Raw genomic sequence first — 17,495 nt, forward strand, 5'->3', positions numbered from 1 at the left:
GGATGTCCTGCAGATAATCACTATCTGTCATTTTGATGGATTGTGCTGTACATTTTCTGTACAGTTTTTGTTTTTCCGAACATTTTATGCAGATGTATGCCATTTCTGTATGGTTTCGTCTTGAGATACACGTACAAGAATAATGTCATTTTGATACATTTGACCAATTCAACTGTTTAATAGTGTGTGCATGTGTTTTCTCATGCAGCCACGACAGACGGTTCTGACTGCAGCCGGCAGCATCGGTCAAGCCAGTGGAGATCTGCTTAGACAGATTGGAGAGAATGAGACGGACGAGCGCTTCCAGGTACACAGATGTCTTATGAAATCATGATGTACATTTGTGTTTTTGAGTGTTGATCACCCTGTATGTGTGCGTGTGTTTCAGGATGTTCTGATGAACCTAGCTAAAGCTGTGGCTAATGCAGCAGCCATGATGGTTCTGAAGGCCAAGAACGTGGCACAGTTTTCTGAAGACAGCGTCCTGCAGAACAGGGTTATTGCAGCTGCGACCCAGTGTGCCCTCTCCACTTCTCAACTAGTGGCCTGTGCCAAGGTGGAGTTCACCTACATGTGCTTCTAATCCAGACTGATTAAAAGAAATAAAACTGTGGATAACTGTTTTTTGTTCATGTGTTTGTGTATCAGGTTGTGAGCCCCACTATCAGCTCCCCTGTGTGTCAAGAGCAGCTGATTGAAGCAGGGAAGCTGGTGGATCGTTCAGTAGAAGGTTGCGTGAAGGCCTGCCTGTCAGCTACCAGTGATGGAGAGCTTCTCAAGGCCGTCAGCGCAGCAGCTGGTATCGTCACACAGGCTCTTAGTGACCTACTCACGCATGTGAGGAACTACGCCACTCGTGGGGAGCCCATCGGACGCTACGACCAGGCCACGGACACCATCATGACGGTTACAGAGAATATTTTCTGCTCCATGGGTGATGCTGGTAAAATAAATACACCATATACACCACCGTTCAAAAGTTTGGGGGTTGGCAAAGCTGAATTTTCAGCAGCCATTACTCCAGTCTTCAGTGTCACATGATCCTTAAAAAAAACTTACTGACTCCCCACTTTTGAACAGTAGCCTACCTTGTATATTTTATTTGCTTAGTTGTTCTAGGCTGTATAATAGTAAAGATTTACCAATCTGTTCTGTAGGTGAGATGGTCCGACAGGCACGGGTTCTTGCCCAGGCGACATCTGACCTGGTGAACGCCATGAGATCAGATGCTGAGGTGGAAGTGGATGTGAACAACTCCAAGAAGCTTCTTGCAGCTGCCAAACTGCTTGCGGATGCCACCGCTCGAATGGTTGAGGCTGCTAAGGTGGGTTTAGCAAACCTTGGCTCGCATTAGAAACGTATGACTACATTTAAGTAAAATATATTTTTCTAATCTCCTATGCCAGTGGTTCGTAACCTTTTCCGCTCGAAGAACGTATTTCTGCTGTAATTGAGACAGCTGCTTGCTTTAACCCTTTTTTATTGAAATAGGTGGTATTGAAAGAAATATTATAAATTAATCTCAATAAATTTTTCACTCCAGATGTTTTAAGAACTGTATGTTTTTCAATAAAAACAATAGTTATTGAGGGACAATATAAATAAATGTTTTTATTTTACATCTTGATTTTTAGTTTTTTTACACTTTAATTTAAGTTCAAATTTAATTTAATTAGTTTGCTGTACACTACTGTTCAAAAGTTTTGAGTCAGTAAGATTTTTTTCTTCTTTTTGAAAGAAATTAATACTTATTTTCAGCAAGGATGCATTGAATTGATCAAGTTACAGTAAAGACATTTTACATTTGTTACATCAAAATTAATAAAAAAACAAACAAATGCTGTTCTTTTTTTAACTCTTTATCAAAGAATCCTGAAATAATTCTTAAGCAGAAAATCAGCATATTATAATTATTTCTGAAGGATCATGTGACACTGAAGACTGCAGTAATGATGCTGAAAATTCAGCTTTGCCATCAAAGGAATAAATTACATTTTAAAATATTATTTAAAAAACTGTGATTTTAAATTGAAGTAATATTTCACTATATTAGTGTTTCTGTATTTTCATCAAATAAATGTAGCCTTGGTGACCATAATAGACTTATAAAAAAAAAACATAAAAAAAATTCTTACTGACCACAAACTTTTGAGAAGTAGCATATTAATAATTTATTAACTGAAATACTTGTAAGGCATCCTGCGGCCCCCTTGGAAGTTTGCTGTGGCCCCCTGTTTGAGAACCACTGTTTTATACCAATTAAGGAAATACATTAATCATAGCTATCAAGAAAAATCATACGAATTCTTAAGTATTTAATAATTTGGACATATTTTCTGCACTGATATAGCATTTCCCTATTAGTTATTTTTTGCATCTTCGGTTTATCATCTCTCTGGTTAATAAATCGGTGACCTAATATATATCCAATAGACTTGTTACACGTCTGTGTGTGTGTGTGTGTGTTAAGGGAGCTGCTGCATACCCTGAGAATGAAGACCAGCAGCAGAAGCTGCGGGAGGCTGCGGAGGGGCTGCGTGTGGCCACTAACGCGGCTGCACAGAACGCCATCAAGAAAAAACTCATAACAAGACTGGAGGTCAGTGACTGATGGTTATGATTGAGAAAAGTCATTCAATTTAGATAGGATTATATGTGATCTACGCAAGGGAGTGTTTGACGTAAATCCAACCGTTTGAATGAATCCCTGAACTAATGTGTCTGTTTTCTGTCTTTCCAGAATGCTGCTAAACAAGCTGCTGCCGCTGCCACTCAAACTATAGCGGCATCCCAGAATGCAGCAGCCTCTAACAAGAATACTGCTGCCCACCAACAACTTGTTCAGAGCTGCAGGGTTTGTAGAAGTATTAGTTTGTGAATATCTAAAGTGTTATTAATGAAAGTATTCCTAATGTTTATACCACTGTATTCTCTATATGTCAACGTGTGTTAGGCTGTAGCTGACCATATTCCCCAGCTGGTGCAGGGAGTGAGGGGCAGTCAGGGTCAGCCAGAGGATGGTAGTGCCCAGCTTGCCCTCATCATTGCCAGCCAGAACTTCCTTCAGGTAACCATCTACCCTTTCACTGATACTAATCACCTTTCACTCATCAGATAACATCACTCTACTTTAAAAGTGCTCTTTTAAAAAGCTTCTCCTTCAATACTAAAATGTCTTATTCCATGTCTTTGCTTTCCAGCCTGGAAGTAAGATGGTTTCTTCAGCGAAGTCGTCTGTGCCAACTGTTTCGGATCAGGCGGCAGCCATGCAGCTTGGGCAGTGTGCAAAGAACCTGGCCACCAGCCTGGCTGAACTCCGCACTGCTGCACAGACGGTACTTAATCTGTCTTCTCCACACATGTATTTAATGAGTAAGATGGCGCGTTCTGTTTACCTTGAAAGTCGGATGTCGGCTCTGGAAATGACGTCACACCCTAGTTGTTACCGCGTTCCAATACACGTGTGCACCACTGAGTTTGAGACAAGCAGAAGTGCTAATAAACAATATATTACTGTTGTTTCACTTCTGTTGATGCACTGAGTGAGCAGCCATATTGGATTCTGAAGTCAGGGTTGTTTGTGGTTCCTCTGAGCTTCCAAATTGGAACCCTAACTTGAGGGGCAATTCCAGTTAAAAATTTATACTGGGAGCTTGGAATTTCTGACTTCCAAGTACAAAAGGAACTCACCATAAGATCCACATATTTTAAGTACTAAAGGGATATGCAAATGAAAATTCTTGTTCCAAACCTTAATGACTGACTGACTTCTGTGGAACATAAAAAAATATATTTTGAAGAATGTTGGTAACCGAACAGTTTCGGTACCAAAATTCTTAAAAAATCTCCTTTTTAGTTCTGCAGAAGAAAGAAATTAGTGTTTGGAATGACATCATGGTGAGTAAATGATGCTATGAGCTATCCATTAATGTAATCCTGTCATGTGATATCTAGGCTCATGAAGCGTGCGGCCCCATGGAGATAGACTCTGCCCTTATAGCGGTGCAGACGCTTAAGAATGAACTCCAGGATGCCAAACTGGCAACTTCTGAAGGACAGCTGAAACCATTACCTGGAGAATCAGTGAGTTGATCAGTGATACTGTGATTCTTTTACACTACCTCTGAACACTATCTTCTCAGCACAGACTTATTGATTTGATTGTGTGAATTATGCATCCATTTTGGGATGCAATTTGTTTGTTTTAGTTGGAAAAGTGTACTCAGGATCTGGGTGGTACATCTAAGGGCGTTGGTTCATCAATGGCCCAACTGCTTACCTGTGCAGCACAGGGAAATGAGCATTACACAGGTAATACACTCACTAGCATAGGAAACACATTTATTTGGCTAAATGGAGACTTACCTTAGAGCTCTGTTGTTTTACGCAACTAATCCTAACCACACACACACATACTCCCAAACACATGAATTGTATGTGTTCGCAGGTGTTGCTGCTAGCGAAACTGCCCAGGCTCTCAAGACATTAGCACAGGCTGCGAGGGGTGTTGCTGCCACCACATCAGACCCTGCTGGAGCCATAGCCATGTTGGATTCTGCTTGTGAGGTTATGGAAGGGTCGGCTAAATTGATTTCTGAAGCCAAGGAGGCGCTGGTTGCTCCTGGTGATGCAGAAATACAACAGAGGCTAGCACAGGTAAGGGAGGAAGAGATGTAAATGTAATATGAATAATACAAAAAGAAGGCATTTAATAATTTATCAGATATCCATTCTTGCTAAATAAGTGTTCATTTTCTTTCCAAAAAAATAATCTTACTGACCACAAACATAAAAATGTAACACAAAAGTATTTTACTGACTTTATTGTTGTGTATGTCTATGTTTTGTGTACTAGGTAGCAAAGGCTGTGTCTCACTCACTGAACGCATGTGTGAACTGTCTACCTGGACAAAAAGATGTTGATATGGCTCTGAAAAGCATTGGTGAAGCCAGCAAAAAACTACTTGTAGAGACGGTGAGCAACAAACAAGAAAATCCTTTTTTATTTCCACCAAAAAATATTGTAGCTTGAAGATTGCTAGAGCTATTCCTTAATATACTCTTTCTGCCCTCAACATAGTGCATGCAGTTATTAAATGCACATGGCCCTAATGTGTCTCTGGAGTGTTTTGTGACCTTTATTTATTTATTTATTTATTTATTTATTTATTGCAGCTCCCTCCTTGCAGTAAGACCTTCCAGGAGGCTCAGAGTGATCTGAACCAGACCGCAGCCGATCTGAACCAGTCCGCAGGTGATGTGGTCCATGCCTCTAGAGGGACCACTGTCAAGCTTGCAGATGCTTCTGGGAAGTTCAGTGAGGACTTTGATGAGTTTCTGGATGCTGGCATTGAGATGGCTGGCCATACACAGGTACGATGTGTGGAGCAGGACAGAACGTGAGAAGGTGGATAGGTCTTCCTTTTCCTAAAATAAGAAGTAAATCTTGGTTGTTTTTAGGGTAAGGATGATCAGATACAGGTGATTGGGAATTTGAAGAACATCTCAATGGCCTCCAGTAAGCTGCTGTTGGCTGCCAAGTCTTTATCCGTGGACCCTGGAGCAGGAAATGCAAAGAACCTGCTCGCTGCTGCTGCCAGGTGCTTCACGCCATGTTTATTCATTTGTGTATTATATATGCTCTTGTTTCTATTTTTAACCTCACTCCCCTGCATGTTTATTCAGAACGGTGACCGACAGCATCAATCAGCTGATTACCCTGTGTACTCAGAATGCCCCAGGACAGAGGGAATGTGACAATGCTCTAAGAGAGCTTGAGGTATTATATATAAACAATGCACCGTACTAAGTAATTTGTCTTACTATTGAAAAAAAATGGGATATTGTCTCTTTTTGTGGGTTACAGTCTGTTAGGGGACTGCTGGATAACCTGAATGAGCCAGTCAATGATCTCTCCTACTTTGACTGCATTGAAAGTGTCATGGAGAACTCTAAGGTAACCGCAGCATGATTATATTGGAGGTAGTGATGCACGAATTGCAGTTTGGGATTGGGTGGGTCAACTTATAGAAAATAACATTCCAAAAATTGCGGCTGGATGAGAGATAAATCGTTAAAGACATTTCACGGTAAAATGCAACGAACGTGCATCGTTTTTACTTTTGTTTTCAAGAACAACATATACAATATATCTCTTCAGGGAAAACATGTCTAGAGCACCTCTCAGTGGTTATTATATCAAACACAAAGGAACCTACATGAGACATTGCTTAATAACTTGACAGCTTTAACTCAAAATAAACACAAGTTTAAGAGAAATTATTCTGATAAGAGTGTTTTCCAACATAATGATGGAAGCAATTTTCCATAAAATTAGTTTTAATTGGGTCAAATTCATGCTCACCACGTTCACGTCACCAAAAGCAACAGAATGGGCTTCATTTTATTTATCATCAGCTAATTTCAAGATCAAAGACCACAATGGGGGAGAGAGCGGCATCAGCACTTGTAATATAATTTAGTCTTGCTTTTTTTAATGAAGACAACTGTGTGTTGAGCTTCAGGATGCAACGCTGAACATTTTAAGTCTGCCTGAAGAGATACTGAGCTACTCGAAACACATGAAGCGACCAGCATTGAACATGCATCACCGTCATTGTGATTTGTGTGGAATGTTTAATGGGACTTTATATAGCCTACTTGATATCTATACCATTAGCTTTGCTTTTTCTCAAAGCTAAGCGCTAAAAAAGCGGAATTAGCTGTAAGCTGTCAGTCAGTAACTCTTGTGTGCATGTGATGCACAGCGCTAGTGCTTTCAGAGCTGCATAATTTAAGAGACTTGCATAATTTAAATCTCACAATTTATACATATTTGTAGTTCCTTAATAAAACAAGCTGGTTTACTACGATGAATTATTACCTCAAAATGTAGATCTGTATGCAGGTGCGATATACTTTATCTGAATTAAATACATGCATACATAAATATCTTGCTTTTGCTCACGTGCCAGTAATTACCCCTCCATGTGGCATATAGGTTGCCAACCCCTGCAGATATCTAAATCAGAGAAAATCATAGGTGCGGGTGTGTGTAAGGTGGATAATTTGTTTTTAAAAAGCGGATTTGGGCGATGTTAGAGCTGATCCGTGCATCTCTGAGGTGAGTGCAACTCCAAAAAAGCTCAGATGATCTACTGACATCGTGCAAATTAAAGAACACGGATGCAGCCGGATCATTCAGTAATGATCAACGTAAATATGGGCGGTAAATAATGGTGCAAATACCAGTAAATTGACTAACGCAAACCTTAGTAAATCACCTTGCATGATTAATTGAAGTACATTTTGTGTCTAAAAGGGAAACTCTTTCAAATGCGTATTCAAAATTCTAATTTTTCACTGTGTGTGTGTCTTTAGTAAATCCTGGCGGTAGTTTTTTAACGCCAAAAGAGGGTTTTCACTGGCGCAAGCTGTTAGTAAATCTGGCCCTAAATGGGCAAAATTCCTGCAAGCATTCATATAGCCTGTTGATATTGGTAACTGTTAATGCACATCACTAAATGATGACTGATCTGTAAACCACGTCTTTCTGTTAGATACTCGGTGAGTCTATGGCCGGTATCTCACATAACTGTAAGACGGGAGATGTTCCAGCGTTTGGAGACTGTGTTGGTGGAGCCTCTAAAGCTCTGTGTGGACTGACCGAAGCAGCTGGTCAGGTAAGAAACTACCAGCTTCATTCTCAACCATTAAACATTTTCACCTCTGAACACTTTTACTTTGTGTATGTGCCGTTAATACTTGTTTTTTGGTGTGTCTCTAGGCTTCTTACTTAGTGGGTGTGTCTGACCCCAACAGCCAAGCTGGACATCCAGGCTTAGTGGATCCTATCCAGTTCGCTCGTGCTAATCAGGCAATCCAGATGGCTTGCCAAAATCTTGTTGACCCAGACAGTAGTCCTTCACAGGTAGCTTCGTTCTGTCAGATCTTGGGCATGTAGTGTTTCTTTCTGCAACATCTTAATCTGCACTTTTAAGGCCAAAATGTTAAAATGTGCGTGTTGCAGGTGCTCTCAGCTGCCACCATTGTTGCCAAGCACACCTCAGCGCTGTGTAATGCTTGTCGACTGGCTTCATCTAAGACTGCCAACCCTGTGGCTAAAAGACACTTTGTGCAGTCAGCCAAAGAAGTGGCCAACAGCACAGCCAGTCTGGTCAAAACAATCAAGGTTAAACCACTCCTCTTTATAAATGATTCCAACTTTTATCCACTCCAATGACAGCAAATGATTGCTTTCCAGCATCATTTATTTTCCCTCTTCTCTCCCACCATAGGCATTAGATGGGGATTTCTCTGAGGAAAACCGTGAGAAATGTCGAGTTGCAACAGCGCCACTCATTGAAGCTGTTGACAATCTGACTACGTTTGCTTCCAATCCGGAGTTTGCTAGTGTACCTGCACAGATAAGTAAAGAGGTATGAGTTTCTTCTTCATTGAAATGTTATTCACAGTTGAGTCATTCTTGTTGTTGATTATATTTATATTTTTATACTCACAATTTAGGGTTCTGCTGCACAGGAGCCAATCATCCAATCAGCACACTCTATGCTTGGCAGCTCCACCCACCTTTTGAAGACAGCACGGTCATTAGTTATGAACCCTAAAGATCCACCCACGTGGTCATTACTGGCAAGCCATTCACGTACCGTGTCAGACTCCATCAAGAGCCTCATCACTGCTATCAGGTAACACATATATACTCACGTTTGTTGTTAGTATGAGATATGCAATAGAAATAAATTAAAATAATTTGTGTTTATGTGATTTGGTATTACAGGGATAAAGCCCCTGGCCAAAAGGAATGTGACTCAGCCATTGATAATATCAATAAATGCATCCGAGATATTGAGCAGGCCTCTCTTGCAGCTGTCAGCCAGAATCTTCCTCCTAGAGATGAAGTTTCATCTGAGGTAAATGTGTTTCTACAGTAGCTACTCAGAATAGTGTTTATTTCTAGCTTCATGGCTGTTATCACAACTCTATTGAGCAGTATATCAATTAGGGATGGGTTGCGATGGTCAACTAGTGGTCTCTTTTTATATATATTTTTAAACACACACACACACACACACACACACACATATATATATATATATGTGTGTGTGTGTGTGTGTGTGTGTGTGTGTGTGTGTGTGGCCATGTTAAAGGCTTGAAAGAAGAAATAAAAGTGAGTTTTCTATCTAGGAGTCCTTAACACATGTTGTATTGTATCAGGCTTTGCAGGAGCAGTTAACATCATCTGTTCAGGAGGTGGGTCACCTGATTGAGCCGATTTCCACAGCAGCTAAAGGAGAAGCAGCACAGCTGGGACATAAGGTAAATAAAATTATGAAGCCTTTCCAGTCTAACATTTGTTTTCATATAGTTTTCAACTCTAATGCATGCCATGAGTATGAACCTTTCTCTGTTCTTCAGGTCTCTCAGTTGGTCAGTTACTTCACCCCGCTGGTCTCAGCCTCGATGGGCATGGCCTCCAAAATCTTTGATCATCAGCAGCAGATGAATCTTCTGGATCAGACCAAGACTCTTACCGAGTCTGCTCTACAAATGCTGTATGCTGCCAAGGAGGGTGGTGGAAACCCTAAGGTACATGCCATCCATTCAAATATGTGATACCTCTATGTACATTTTTAATCTTTGAATGGTTTCATTAACCCATTTTTCTTTAGGCGTTTCATACCCATGATGCCATAGCAGAAGCTGCACAGCTGATGAGGGAAGCTGTTGATGACCTCTTGCTGACCCTGAATGAAGCTGCTAGTGAGGTTGGCATGGTCAGTGGCATGGTGGATTCGATTGCTGATGCTATGGGGAAGGTAACAGCCCACATACATTTGCATTATAAACAGCCTTAATATACTTTATAATTACATTTAAATGAAAACTATTTGATATTTTAAAGGGCACCTATTGTGCAAAATGTACTTTTACATGGTGTTTGAGCATAAATGTGTTGGCAGTGTGTACACACAACCACCCTATAAAGATAAAAATCCACCAAGTGCTTTAAAAATAAATAAAAAATCCACATAAATCATAAGCACTGTCTCAGAACAAGCGGTTTGCAGATTCTGGGCAAAGTGACGTCACTTTGCACAGGTCCCTCCCACGACTGTTGACGGACACTGCCGTATTAGCATAGACCTGCCCTGTGTGAGCTGGAGACAGTCTGCCCTTGTTTTGACGCTAGAGCAGCTGTAGACAAGAATGTGTCCTAAGTGACTGAGTTGTTTTGTTGTTGGATGTAAGAATAAACATAGCAGTCTTCATTTACTCCCGACATCTAAACCACCGAAAACGCAGTGGATTACTTTTGTTTTTATGATCTACCTAAATGCGTTATGTTTGCGCAAATCATTTTAAACCAGACTGCTTTTTGAACGAGGATCAGTACAAAGCAGGCTTTGCTAAAAAGTTGTTACTCGAGGATGGATCTGAGTGATAGGCCTAACTTTACTGATCACGGTAGTAATGAAAGGGAGAGTGCGCACTTTATTACAGAGTTTATTATCAGAGTTGTTTTACGGATATAAAGTTTACCAGTTTATTAAACGCTCACTGAAAAGGTCTGTATATTGTTTACTGTTAGTTGTAACAAGTGTTTTTGTGTAATTTGCTGTGTATGTTGATGATAATGCAAGGGAGAGAGAGAGTTTATGGATAAGACTTTAATGCACACTTCTTATAGTGTTATGCTCTTATGGTGATTTCCTGAAGTAAAACGGACGCTTCATCTTTTGTTCGAAGTACAATAAACTTCATAAAACTCATCAGTTAATTTTAACATGCTGTAAAAAATGATCTGTGGGGTATTTTGAGCTAAACCTTAATATACACACATCAGAGACTTATTTTACATCTTGTAAAAAGGGGCATAATAGGCCCTTTAAGGCGAGACACGGCAGGCAAAAACATCGATTTTCATGCAGTGGTCAGTTTTGAGATTTTGGGCTAGTTTACTCCTTCAATATGTGTTCTTTCAAGCTGCTATAAAGAAAATGTTGAAAATATACATGAAGATGTTTATTTTATTACATTTTGCTTACTTGCGGCAGTAAGTTTTTCCCGAATTTACCAGGAAGTTAGCATTACAACGCGACACGCCGAGCTCCGTCTGTTTACTGAAGTCTGTCATGACCGGTATCGTTGTAAAGCTTTGAGTCTCCTGCACAATGCTATGTAACCCATTTCCTTTCTATCAGTAACCAATCGTGAATGTCCAAAGGGGGATTTAAAGATAACGACGATTTCTCATTTAGAGCTATTTAAATCTTTAACTGCCGTTTTCTCAAAATGAGTTTTTTGTCATTCTCCAGTACAAACATCTCAGCCTATATAGCACCTGTGTACACCAAACTTTCCAGTTATACACTTAGCAGTATTCTGAAGATATTTTCAGAGGGATTTGTTAATAAATCATTCCTGGCCTGATTTATGTGACATTTTAATCAAAAAAATATGGCGAAAATCTATTTTTTATGGCTATGGACAGTATATTTTGATTCCCTAGGTAATGAAAGCATATATCCTGAAATCCCTCTGAGTTTTTATTTTCATCTTGTGTGTAAACAAAATGAAAAAAGAATTTTGCACCTGGCTTTATCATATGTTCAGATCTATCTACCGAAAATATATGCAAAATCGTGCACAAGTAATGAGATAATGCCTAATTTGCATAATTAAACATACAAATTTCTAAAACTTGTAACACATTTTTTTTATATACTTGTGTAAGTAATCAACTGAGGAAGTTTCATGGTGATATCTATTATTTTAAAATTTTACCCTATTCACCTGTAGTGTCTCGCCTTAAGTGTTTAAAATAATTTAAAACAGCCATGTAATGTTTAAATGATCTTGTGATCCTGTAGTTAGGTGAAGGTTCTCCACCAGAACCAGAAGGTTCATTTGTGGAATATCAGACCACCATGGTGAGATACTCCAAAGCTATTGCTGTCAGTGCGCAGGAGATGGTGAGCAATCGTAATTTTCTACATTTAATGTGTTTTATGCTGTATATCTACAAAACACAGTATAACATAAACATTTATGCATAGACTTATGTGTCCAATTTCATTGTATCGCTTTATTCTCTCCCTCAGATCACTAAATCAGTGAGTGCTCCAGAGGATCTGGGCAGTTTGGCCTCACAGGTCACTGCAGACTACAGTCAGCTTGCAGTTCAAGGACGTCTAGCTGCTGCTACTGCGGAACCAGAGGAGGTCACTGACATACAGATGCACGGTCGGTCACTCTCTGTGTATCTCTCACTCACACGCTGACCCCTGTTTTGGTGATTTTTAGATCGGGTTCCAGATAAAGACTCGTGTGCAGGAACTGGGGCACGGCTGCATTGTTCTCGTTCAGAAGGCTGGAGCGCTGCAGATCAGTCCATCTGACTCGTTCACAAAGAGAGAACTTATTGAGTGTGTACGAGCCGTCACTGAGAAGGTGCCGGAACAACACAGAGCAAATTCAGATGCATTACTTACAACTATCTATCAAAGAATTTATGTTGTTCTCTGTTGAAATTACAGTTTCTCCATATCGTAGAATTGATTTTAATGTGTGTTTGTTTTTTGTAGGTGTCTATGGTGCTGTCTGCATTGCAAGCCGGTAATAAGGGCACTCAAGCCTGTATCACTGCAGCCAGTGCTGTATCGGGCATCATCGCTGACCTGGACACCACCATCATGTTTGCTTCTGCTGGTACACTCAATGCTGAGAACGATTCAGACTCCTTCGCTGATCACAGGTATCACACAAATATTTAATAAAACGGGTAATTTACAGTCTACAGCTATTAGTGATGCTCTGAAATATAAAGTTATTGGGCGAAACCAAACATTTTGGACACATTGGGTCAAAAAATTAAATCTGAAAGCAGAATATTAATACTTTAAATTAGACTTTTTTTGCAATAGAATTTTGACCCTTTTTCGGCTATAATTTTTAGAAGGACAAAATTTCGGTGCATCTCTATCGGTCATTATTATTTTATTTTTTCCCATACTATGGAAGTCAATGGGGCCCATCAACTGTTTGTTACCCATATTCCTTAATGTGTGGTTTCTTTAATATATTGAATTTTATTTTATGAATTGAATTTATTTTAATATACATTTTTTTGTATTCTGTGAGAGGAAATACTAGAGGGATACTGCCATGGATGGATAAACATTAAACAACACAGGAGATAGAACAGTCAAAAATATTTGACCCCAGAGCGCCAAAATTGACCGATCAAGAACGCAGCATATGCAGTCATTAAAATGCAAGGCGGCAGCATACAATCACATATGTACATAAGCATTATTTTCAAACTTTTATCACTTCTCTCTCTCTCTTTTTGTTTTTAGGGAGAATATTCTGAAGACAGCTAAAGCACTGGTGGAGGACACTAAGAACCTTGTTTCAGGTGCAGCATCAAGTCAAGAGAAGCTGGCCCAGGCTGCTCAATCTTCTGCCAAGACCATCACACAACTTACAGATGTGGTGAAATTGGGAGCAGCCAGCATAGGCCCAGATGACCCAGAAACACAGGTGAGAGCCAGTGATGAAAGTGATGAGGACAGAAGAGAAGTCCAACACAGAGATTTAGCAGCAGCCAGTCGTAAGTCATCTTCCCGGAATGTGCATGTGTTATTATCATTCATCTCCTCGTAGGTGGTGTTGATCAACGCAGTGAAGGATGTTGCTAAAGCTTTGGCTGAGCTCATTAGTGCCACCAAGTGTGCAGCAGGAAAAGCTGCCGATGACCCCTCAATGTACCAGCTCAAGAGTGCAGCCAAGGTAGGACTTTGAAAAACACTCAGGCCTCGTTTCTGCGTAACGTAAATATTATTCTCCCTTTTGCGAATTTTCCTTCATACCTCAAGAGCACAGAACTTAGTTAGAAACAGTCCAGCTAGACAATTAGCTGTTATAAATTTGTCTCTGAAACTGTAATCTCCCAGTTGTCCCTCAGAAATCTGGCCGCAGGGGTGGAAATGTCTCCTAACTCAGATATCAGTAGAAGTGTTCTGGTGAGAAACTCATTTCAGTGTGTGCCATTAATCAGATTAATTATGAATGAGGAAATTAATCTGTGTTCTTCTCCATCCGCTACTGCACACTTAGTCCAACTATTGTGCCATAAATTGAACTACATGCTCTATTAATGGCATAGTTCTGCATGAGTTTGGAGTCAATAATTTTTAGATTTCAAAGAAATCATGGTTTAATCTATTTAACCTTGGATCCTTTAATTAGAATTAAACGAGTGTATAAAGTTCTAGGGTATACATAGCTATTTTTATCTTTTTAATTTAATTTAAAAGTTGTAGTCTATAAATAGCTGGTTTTCAAAGGAACTATTTTGCAATAGTGAATTTTGACATCAGATGTTTTCCTGTAAAAGTGCAATTAATGTTCACAAAGAATGTGATGTTCTTGAATCTAAAATGTAAGTGACTTGTGTGTGTTTGTGTCTCATCTTCTGTGTTCAGATTATGGTAACTAATGTAACATCCTTACTAAAAACGGTGAAGGCAGTGGAGGACGAGGCTTCAAGAGGAACCAGAGCTCTGGAATCCACTATCGAGTGCATTAAACAGGAACTCACAGTAAGACCGCAAATGGAGAAAACATGGTGTACTAACTGTCTATTTTTTATGTTCCTTTTTTCTTTTTATTTTTCCAGCCCATAAAGTTTTTTTAAAAGTTAAGGCCCTGATAGACAAAGTTCTTTTTTGTTCTTAATTTAGGGGTAAAAAAAGTTTGAAATACCTTTGCTGCTGAATACCATTAGCAATCATCCCCAACACCACCCATGCTTCTTAGAGTGCCGTTTAGATGACAGTGGTGAGAAAACAGCAGTAAAGGAAGAATCTAATCATGGTGATGTGCATATGTTTGTACAAGCTCTGCAATACGGCACTTCAGTCAAGTCATGTCACCTTTATTTATTTACCACTTTTTGCAATATATTGCTTTAAAACAAGCAACTTTGCAGTATTAAACATGAATAAACAGTGTCAGTATCGCTTTCAATTAGAATTACTTCAATATCTACTATAAAATAACTCTCCAGTTTGTTCTTGTCTCACTCGTGTCTGACATCGGCAGACAGAACAGAAGAAATTAACTGGAGAAAATTTCCAAATCAAAGAAGGCGGAGCCTCATAGCACAATCGCATTGCAATTGAATATATTGTAAACGTGAGATAGAGTGTGCTGGTAGTCCAGAAAAAAGAACATTACAGTAGTCGAGGCGAGATGTGATAAACGCATGTACCAGCGATTCAGCGTCTTTTGGGCTGACATAGGGACGGAGTTTGGCAATTCGGCGGAGTTGAAAAAATGCAGCTTTACAGAGTTGACTAATATAAGCGGTGAAGGGTCCAGAGTGATACCCAAGGTTTTTACAGTGGCAGATGGAATAATTGATGTAGCTTCAAGGTCAAGTGTGGGTGTATTAATTATATGTTTTGTTAGAGATGGTGGACCAGTAATTAAGATTTCTGTTTTAGTCAGATTCAAACTGAGAAAATTGTATTTTAGCCAGGTCTTTAATTCATTAATACATGATGATAGTGATGTAGTCTGGTTAAAAGAGTCCGGTCGGCAAGCAGTATATATCTGAATATCATCGGCATAACATTGGTATTGAAAACCAAGGCGGCGAATAATTTGTCAGAGAGACCAAATGTAAATAATAGTAATGGGCCGAGAACTGATCCCTGTGGAACTAGGCCGCTGTACGTGAGCTGTATCGTTCAGTTTCGTTCCGACAAACGGGGCACTACTTTTTCTTTTGCTCAATATGTTCAACGTTAATAAAAGGTATCCAAGCAAAAAGTTCTCCACGCATTATCCTGCAGTTAATGAGAAAAGTGTAATTTATTGGCGCACTATGTTGACTGCGTATTGAGACATATAAAACTGTTGAGCTAGATTTTCAACCAATCAGCATCGAAAATGTAAGTAGGTCAGAGCCGATTCAGCCGAAATCAAGCCAATATCACTACGCACATGTAAACATGTAGGAGGACGTAAGCAGCGCATCTTCATCTGATAGCGGCGATCAACTCGATTAACACCCGTAAAGTGTATTCTTCATGTCGGAAAAGATGGTGGGAAAGGTCCGCAGCCCTTTACTGACGTCCGATGGGAAAAATCAAGCAATGTGCGTAGGAATGGCTCAAAACGTCGGACACTACGGAGCTAACGTTAGCTATTGCTAATAAACATGTTGCCCTCCTGGACAAACCGGTCTCTGATGTCCCAACAACTACGGGTTTCACCCGGCCTGCTATCGGCGTTTTATAGACAAAAAACGCTTGACTTGTGTGTATGTGTGTGATGGGTAGGTTTAGGGGTCGGGTTAGTGTGTGTGTGTGTGAGAGAGAGAGAGATGGGTAGGTTTAGGGGTCGGGTTAGTGTGTGTGTGTGTGAGAGAGAGAGAGATGGGTAGGTTTAGGGGTCGGGTTAGTGTGTGTGTGTGTGTGTGTGTGTGTGTGTGTGTGTGTGTGTGTGTGTGAGAGAGAGAGAGATGGGTAGGTTTAGGGGTCGGGTTAGTGTGTGTGTGTGTGTGAGAGAGAGAGATGGGTAGGTTTAGGGGTCGGGTTAGTGTGTGTGTGTGTGTGTGTGTGTGTGTGTGAGAGAGAGAGAGATGGGTAGGTTTAGGGGTCGGGTTAGTGTGTGTGTGTGTGTGAGAGAGAGAGATGGGTAGGTTTAGGGGTCGGGTTAGTGTGTGTGTGTGTGTGTGTGTGTGTGAGAGAGAGAGAGAGAGAGAGATATGGAGAGATGGGTAGGTTTAGGGGTCGGGTTAGTGTGTGTGTGTGTGTGAGAGAGAGAGAGAGAGAGATGGGTAGGTTTAGGGGTCGGGTTAGTGTGTGTGTGAGAGAGAGAGAGAGAGAGAGAGAGATGGGTAGGTTTAGGGGTCGGGTTAGTGTTTGTGTGAGAGAGATGGGTAGGTTTAGGGGTCGGGTTAGTGTGTGTGTGTGAGAGAGAGATGGGTAGGTTTAGGGGTCGGGTTAGTGTGTGTGTGTGAGAGAGAGAGATGGGTAGGTTTAGGGGTCGGGTTAGTGTGTGTGTGTGTGTGTGAGAGAGAGAGAGATGGGTAGGTTTAGGGGTCGGGTTAGTGTGTGTGTGTGTGTGAGTGAGAGAGAGAGATGGGTAGGTTTAGGGGTCGGGTTAGTGTGTGTGTGTGAGAGAGAGAGATGGGTAGGTTTAGGGGTCGGGTTAGTGTGTGTGTGTGTGTGTGTGTGTGTGAGAGAGAGAGAGAGAGAGATGGGTAGGTTTAGGGGTCGGGTTAGTGTTAGGCCGCTGTCGGTAGCCTAAAAGAGGCCTAGAAATAGGGTTTTGTTCCACCAAGTGGGGCACTACCTACTTTTTTTATATTTAACATCAGAAATATATAGAGATTCCTTGGGAAAAAGTTCTCCACACACAACCTTGCAGTTTTTGAGAAAAATTATGCTAAAGGTGCC

General features: G+C 40.4%; 1 protein-coding gene across 4 annotated transcripts in view; it reads left to right on the top strand.

Annotated features, from left to right (window-relative positions):
• The window catches only part of tln2a (talin 2a), a 57,854-nt gene that overhangs the window by 26,925 nt on the left and 13,434 nt on the right, over positions 1-17,495 (top strand). For all 4 annotated transcript variants that reach the window (XM_084108000.1, XM_084107999.1, XM_084108001.1 and 1 more), the window contains 32 exons: positions 209-307; positions 389-556; positions 649-943; positions 1,158-1,324; positions 2,471-2,599; positions 2,741-2,854; positions 2,954-3,067; positions 3,201-3,335; positions 3,955-4,083; positions 4,209-4,311; positions 4,448-4,656; positions 4,856-4,975; positions 5,176-5,373; positions 5,461-5,600; positions 5,686-5,779; positions 5,867-5,956; positions 7,560-7,682; positions 7,787-7,930; positions 8,030-8,191; positions 8,298-8,438; positions 8,527-8,708; positions 8,801-8,933; positions 9,238-9,339; positions 9,439-9,609; positions 9,693-9,839; positions 11,895-11,996; positions 12,126-12,245; positions 12,328-12,474; positions 12,609-12,778; positions 13,383-13,566; positions 13,690-13,815; positions 14,511-14,627. In XM_084108000.1, the coding sequence (XP_083964126.1) occupies positions 209-307; positions 389-556; positions 649-943; positions 1,158-1,324; positions 2,471-2,599; positions 2,741-2,854; positions 2,954-3,067; positions 3,201-3,335; positions 3,955-4,083; positions 4,209-4,311; positions 4,448-4,656; positions 4,856-4,975; positions 5,176-5,373; positions 5,461-5,600; positions 5,686-5,779; positions 5,867-5,956; positions 7,560-7,682; positions 7,787-7,930; positions 8,030-8,191; positions 8,298-8,438; positions 8,527-8,708; positions 8,801-8,933; positions 9,238-9,339; positions 9,439-9,609; positions 9,693-9,839; positions 11,895-11,996; positions 12,126-12,245; positions 12,328-12,474; positions 12,609-12,778; positions 13,383-13,566; positions 13,690-13,815; positions 14,511-14,627 (4,575 nt within the window). The remainder of the gene's footprint in view (positions 1-208; positions 308-388; positions 557-648; positions 944-1,157; positions 1,325-2,470; positions 2,600-2,740; positions 2,855-2,953; positions 3,068-3,200; positions 3,336-3,954; positions 4,084-4,208; positions 4,312-4,447; positions 4,657-4,855; positions 4,976-5,175; positions 5,374-5,460; positions 5,601-5,685; positions 5,780-5,866; positions 5,957-7,559; positions 7,683-7,786; positions 7,931-8,029; positions 8,192-8,297; positions 8,439-8,526; positions 8,709-8,800; positions 8,934-9,237; positions 9,340-9,438; positions 9,610-9,692; positions 9,840-11,894; positions 11,997-12,125; positions 12,246-12,327; positions 12,475-12,608; positions 12,779-13,382; positions 13,567-13,689; positions 13,816-14,510; positions 14,628-17,495) is intronic.

This window comes from Abramis brama, assembly GCF_963993115.1.
Source record: "Abramis brama genome assembly, chromosome: 3".
NCBI lineage: Eukaryota > Metazoa > Chordata > Actinopteri > Cypriniformes > Leuciscidae > Abramis > Abramis brama.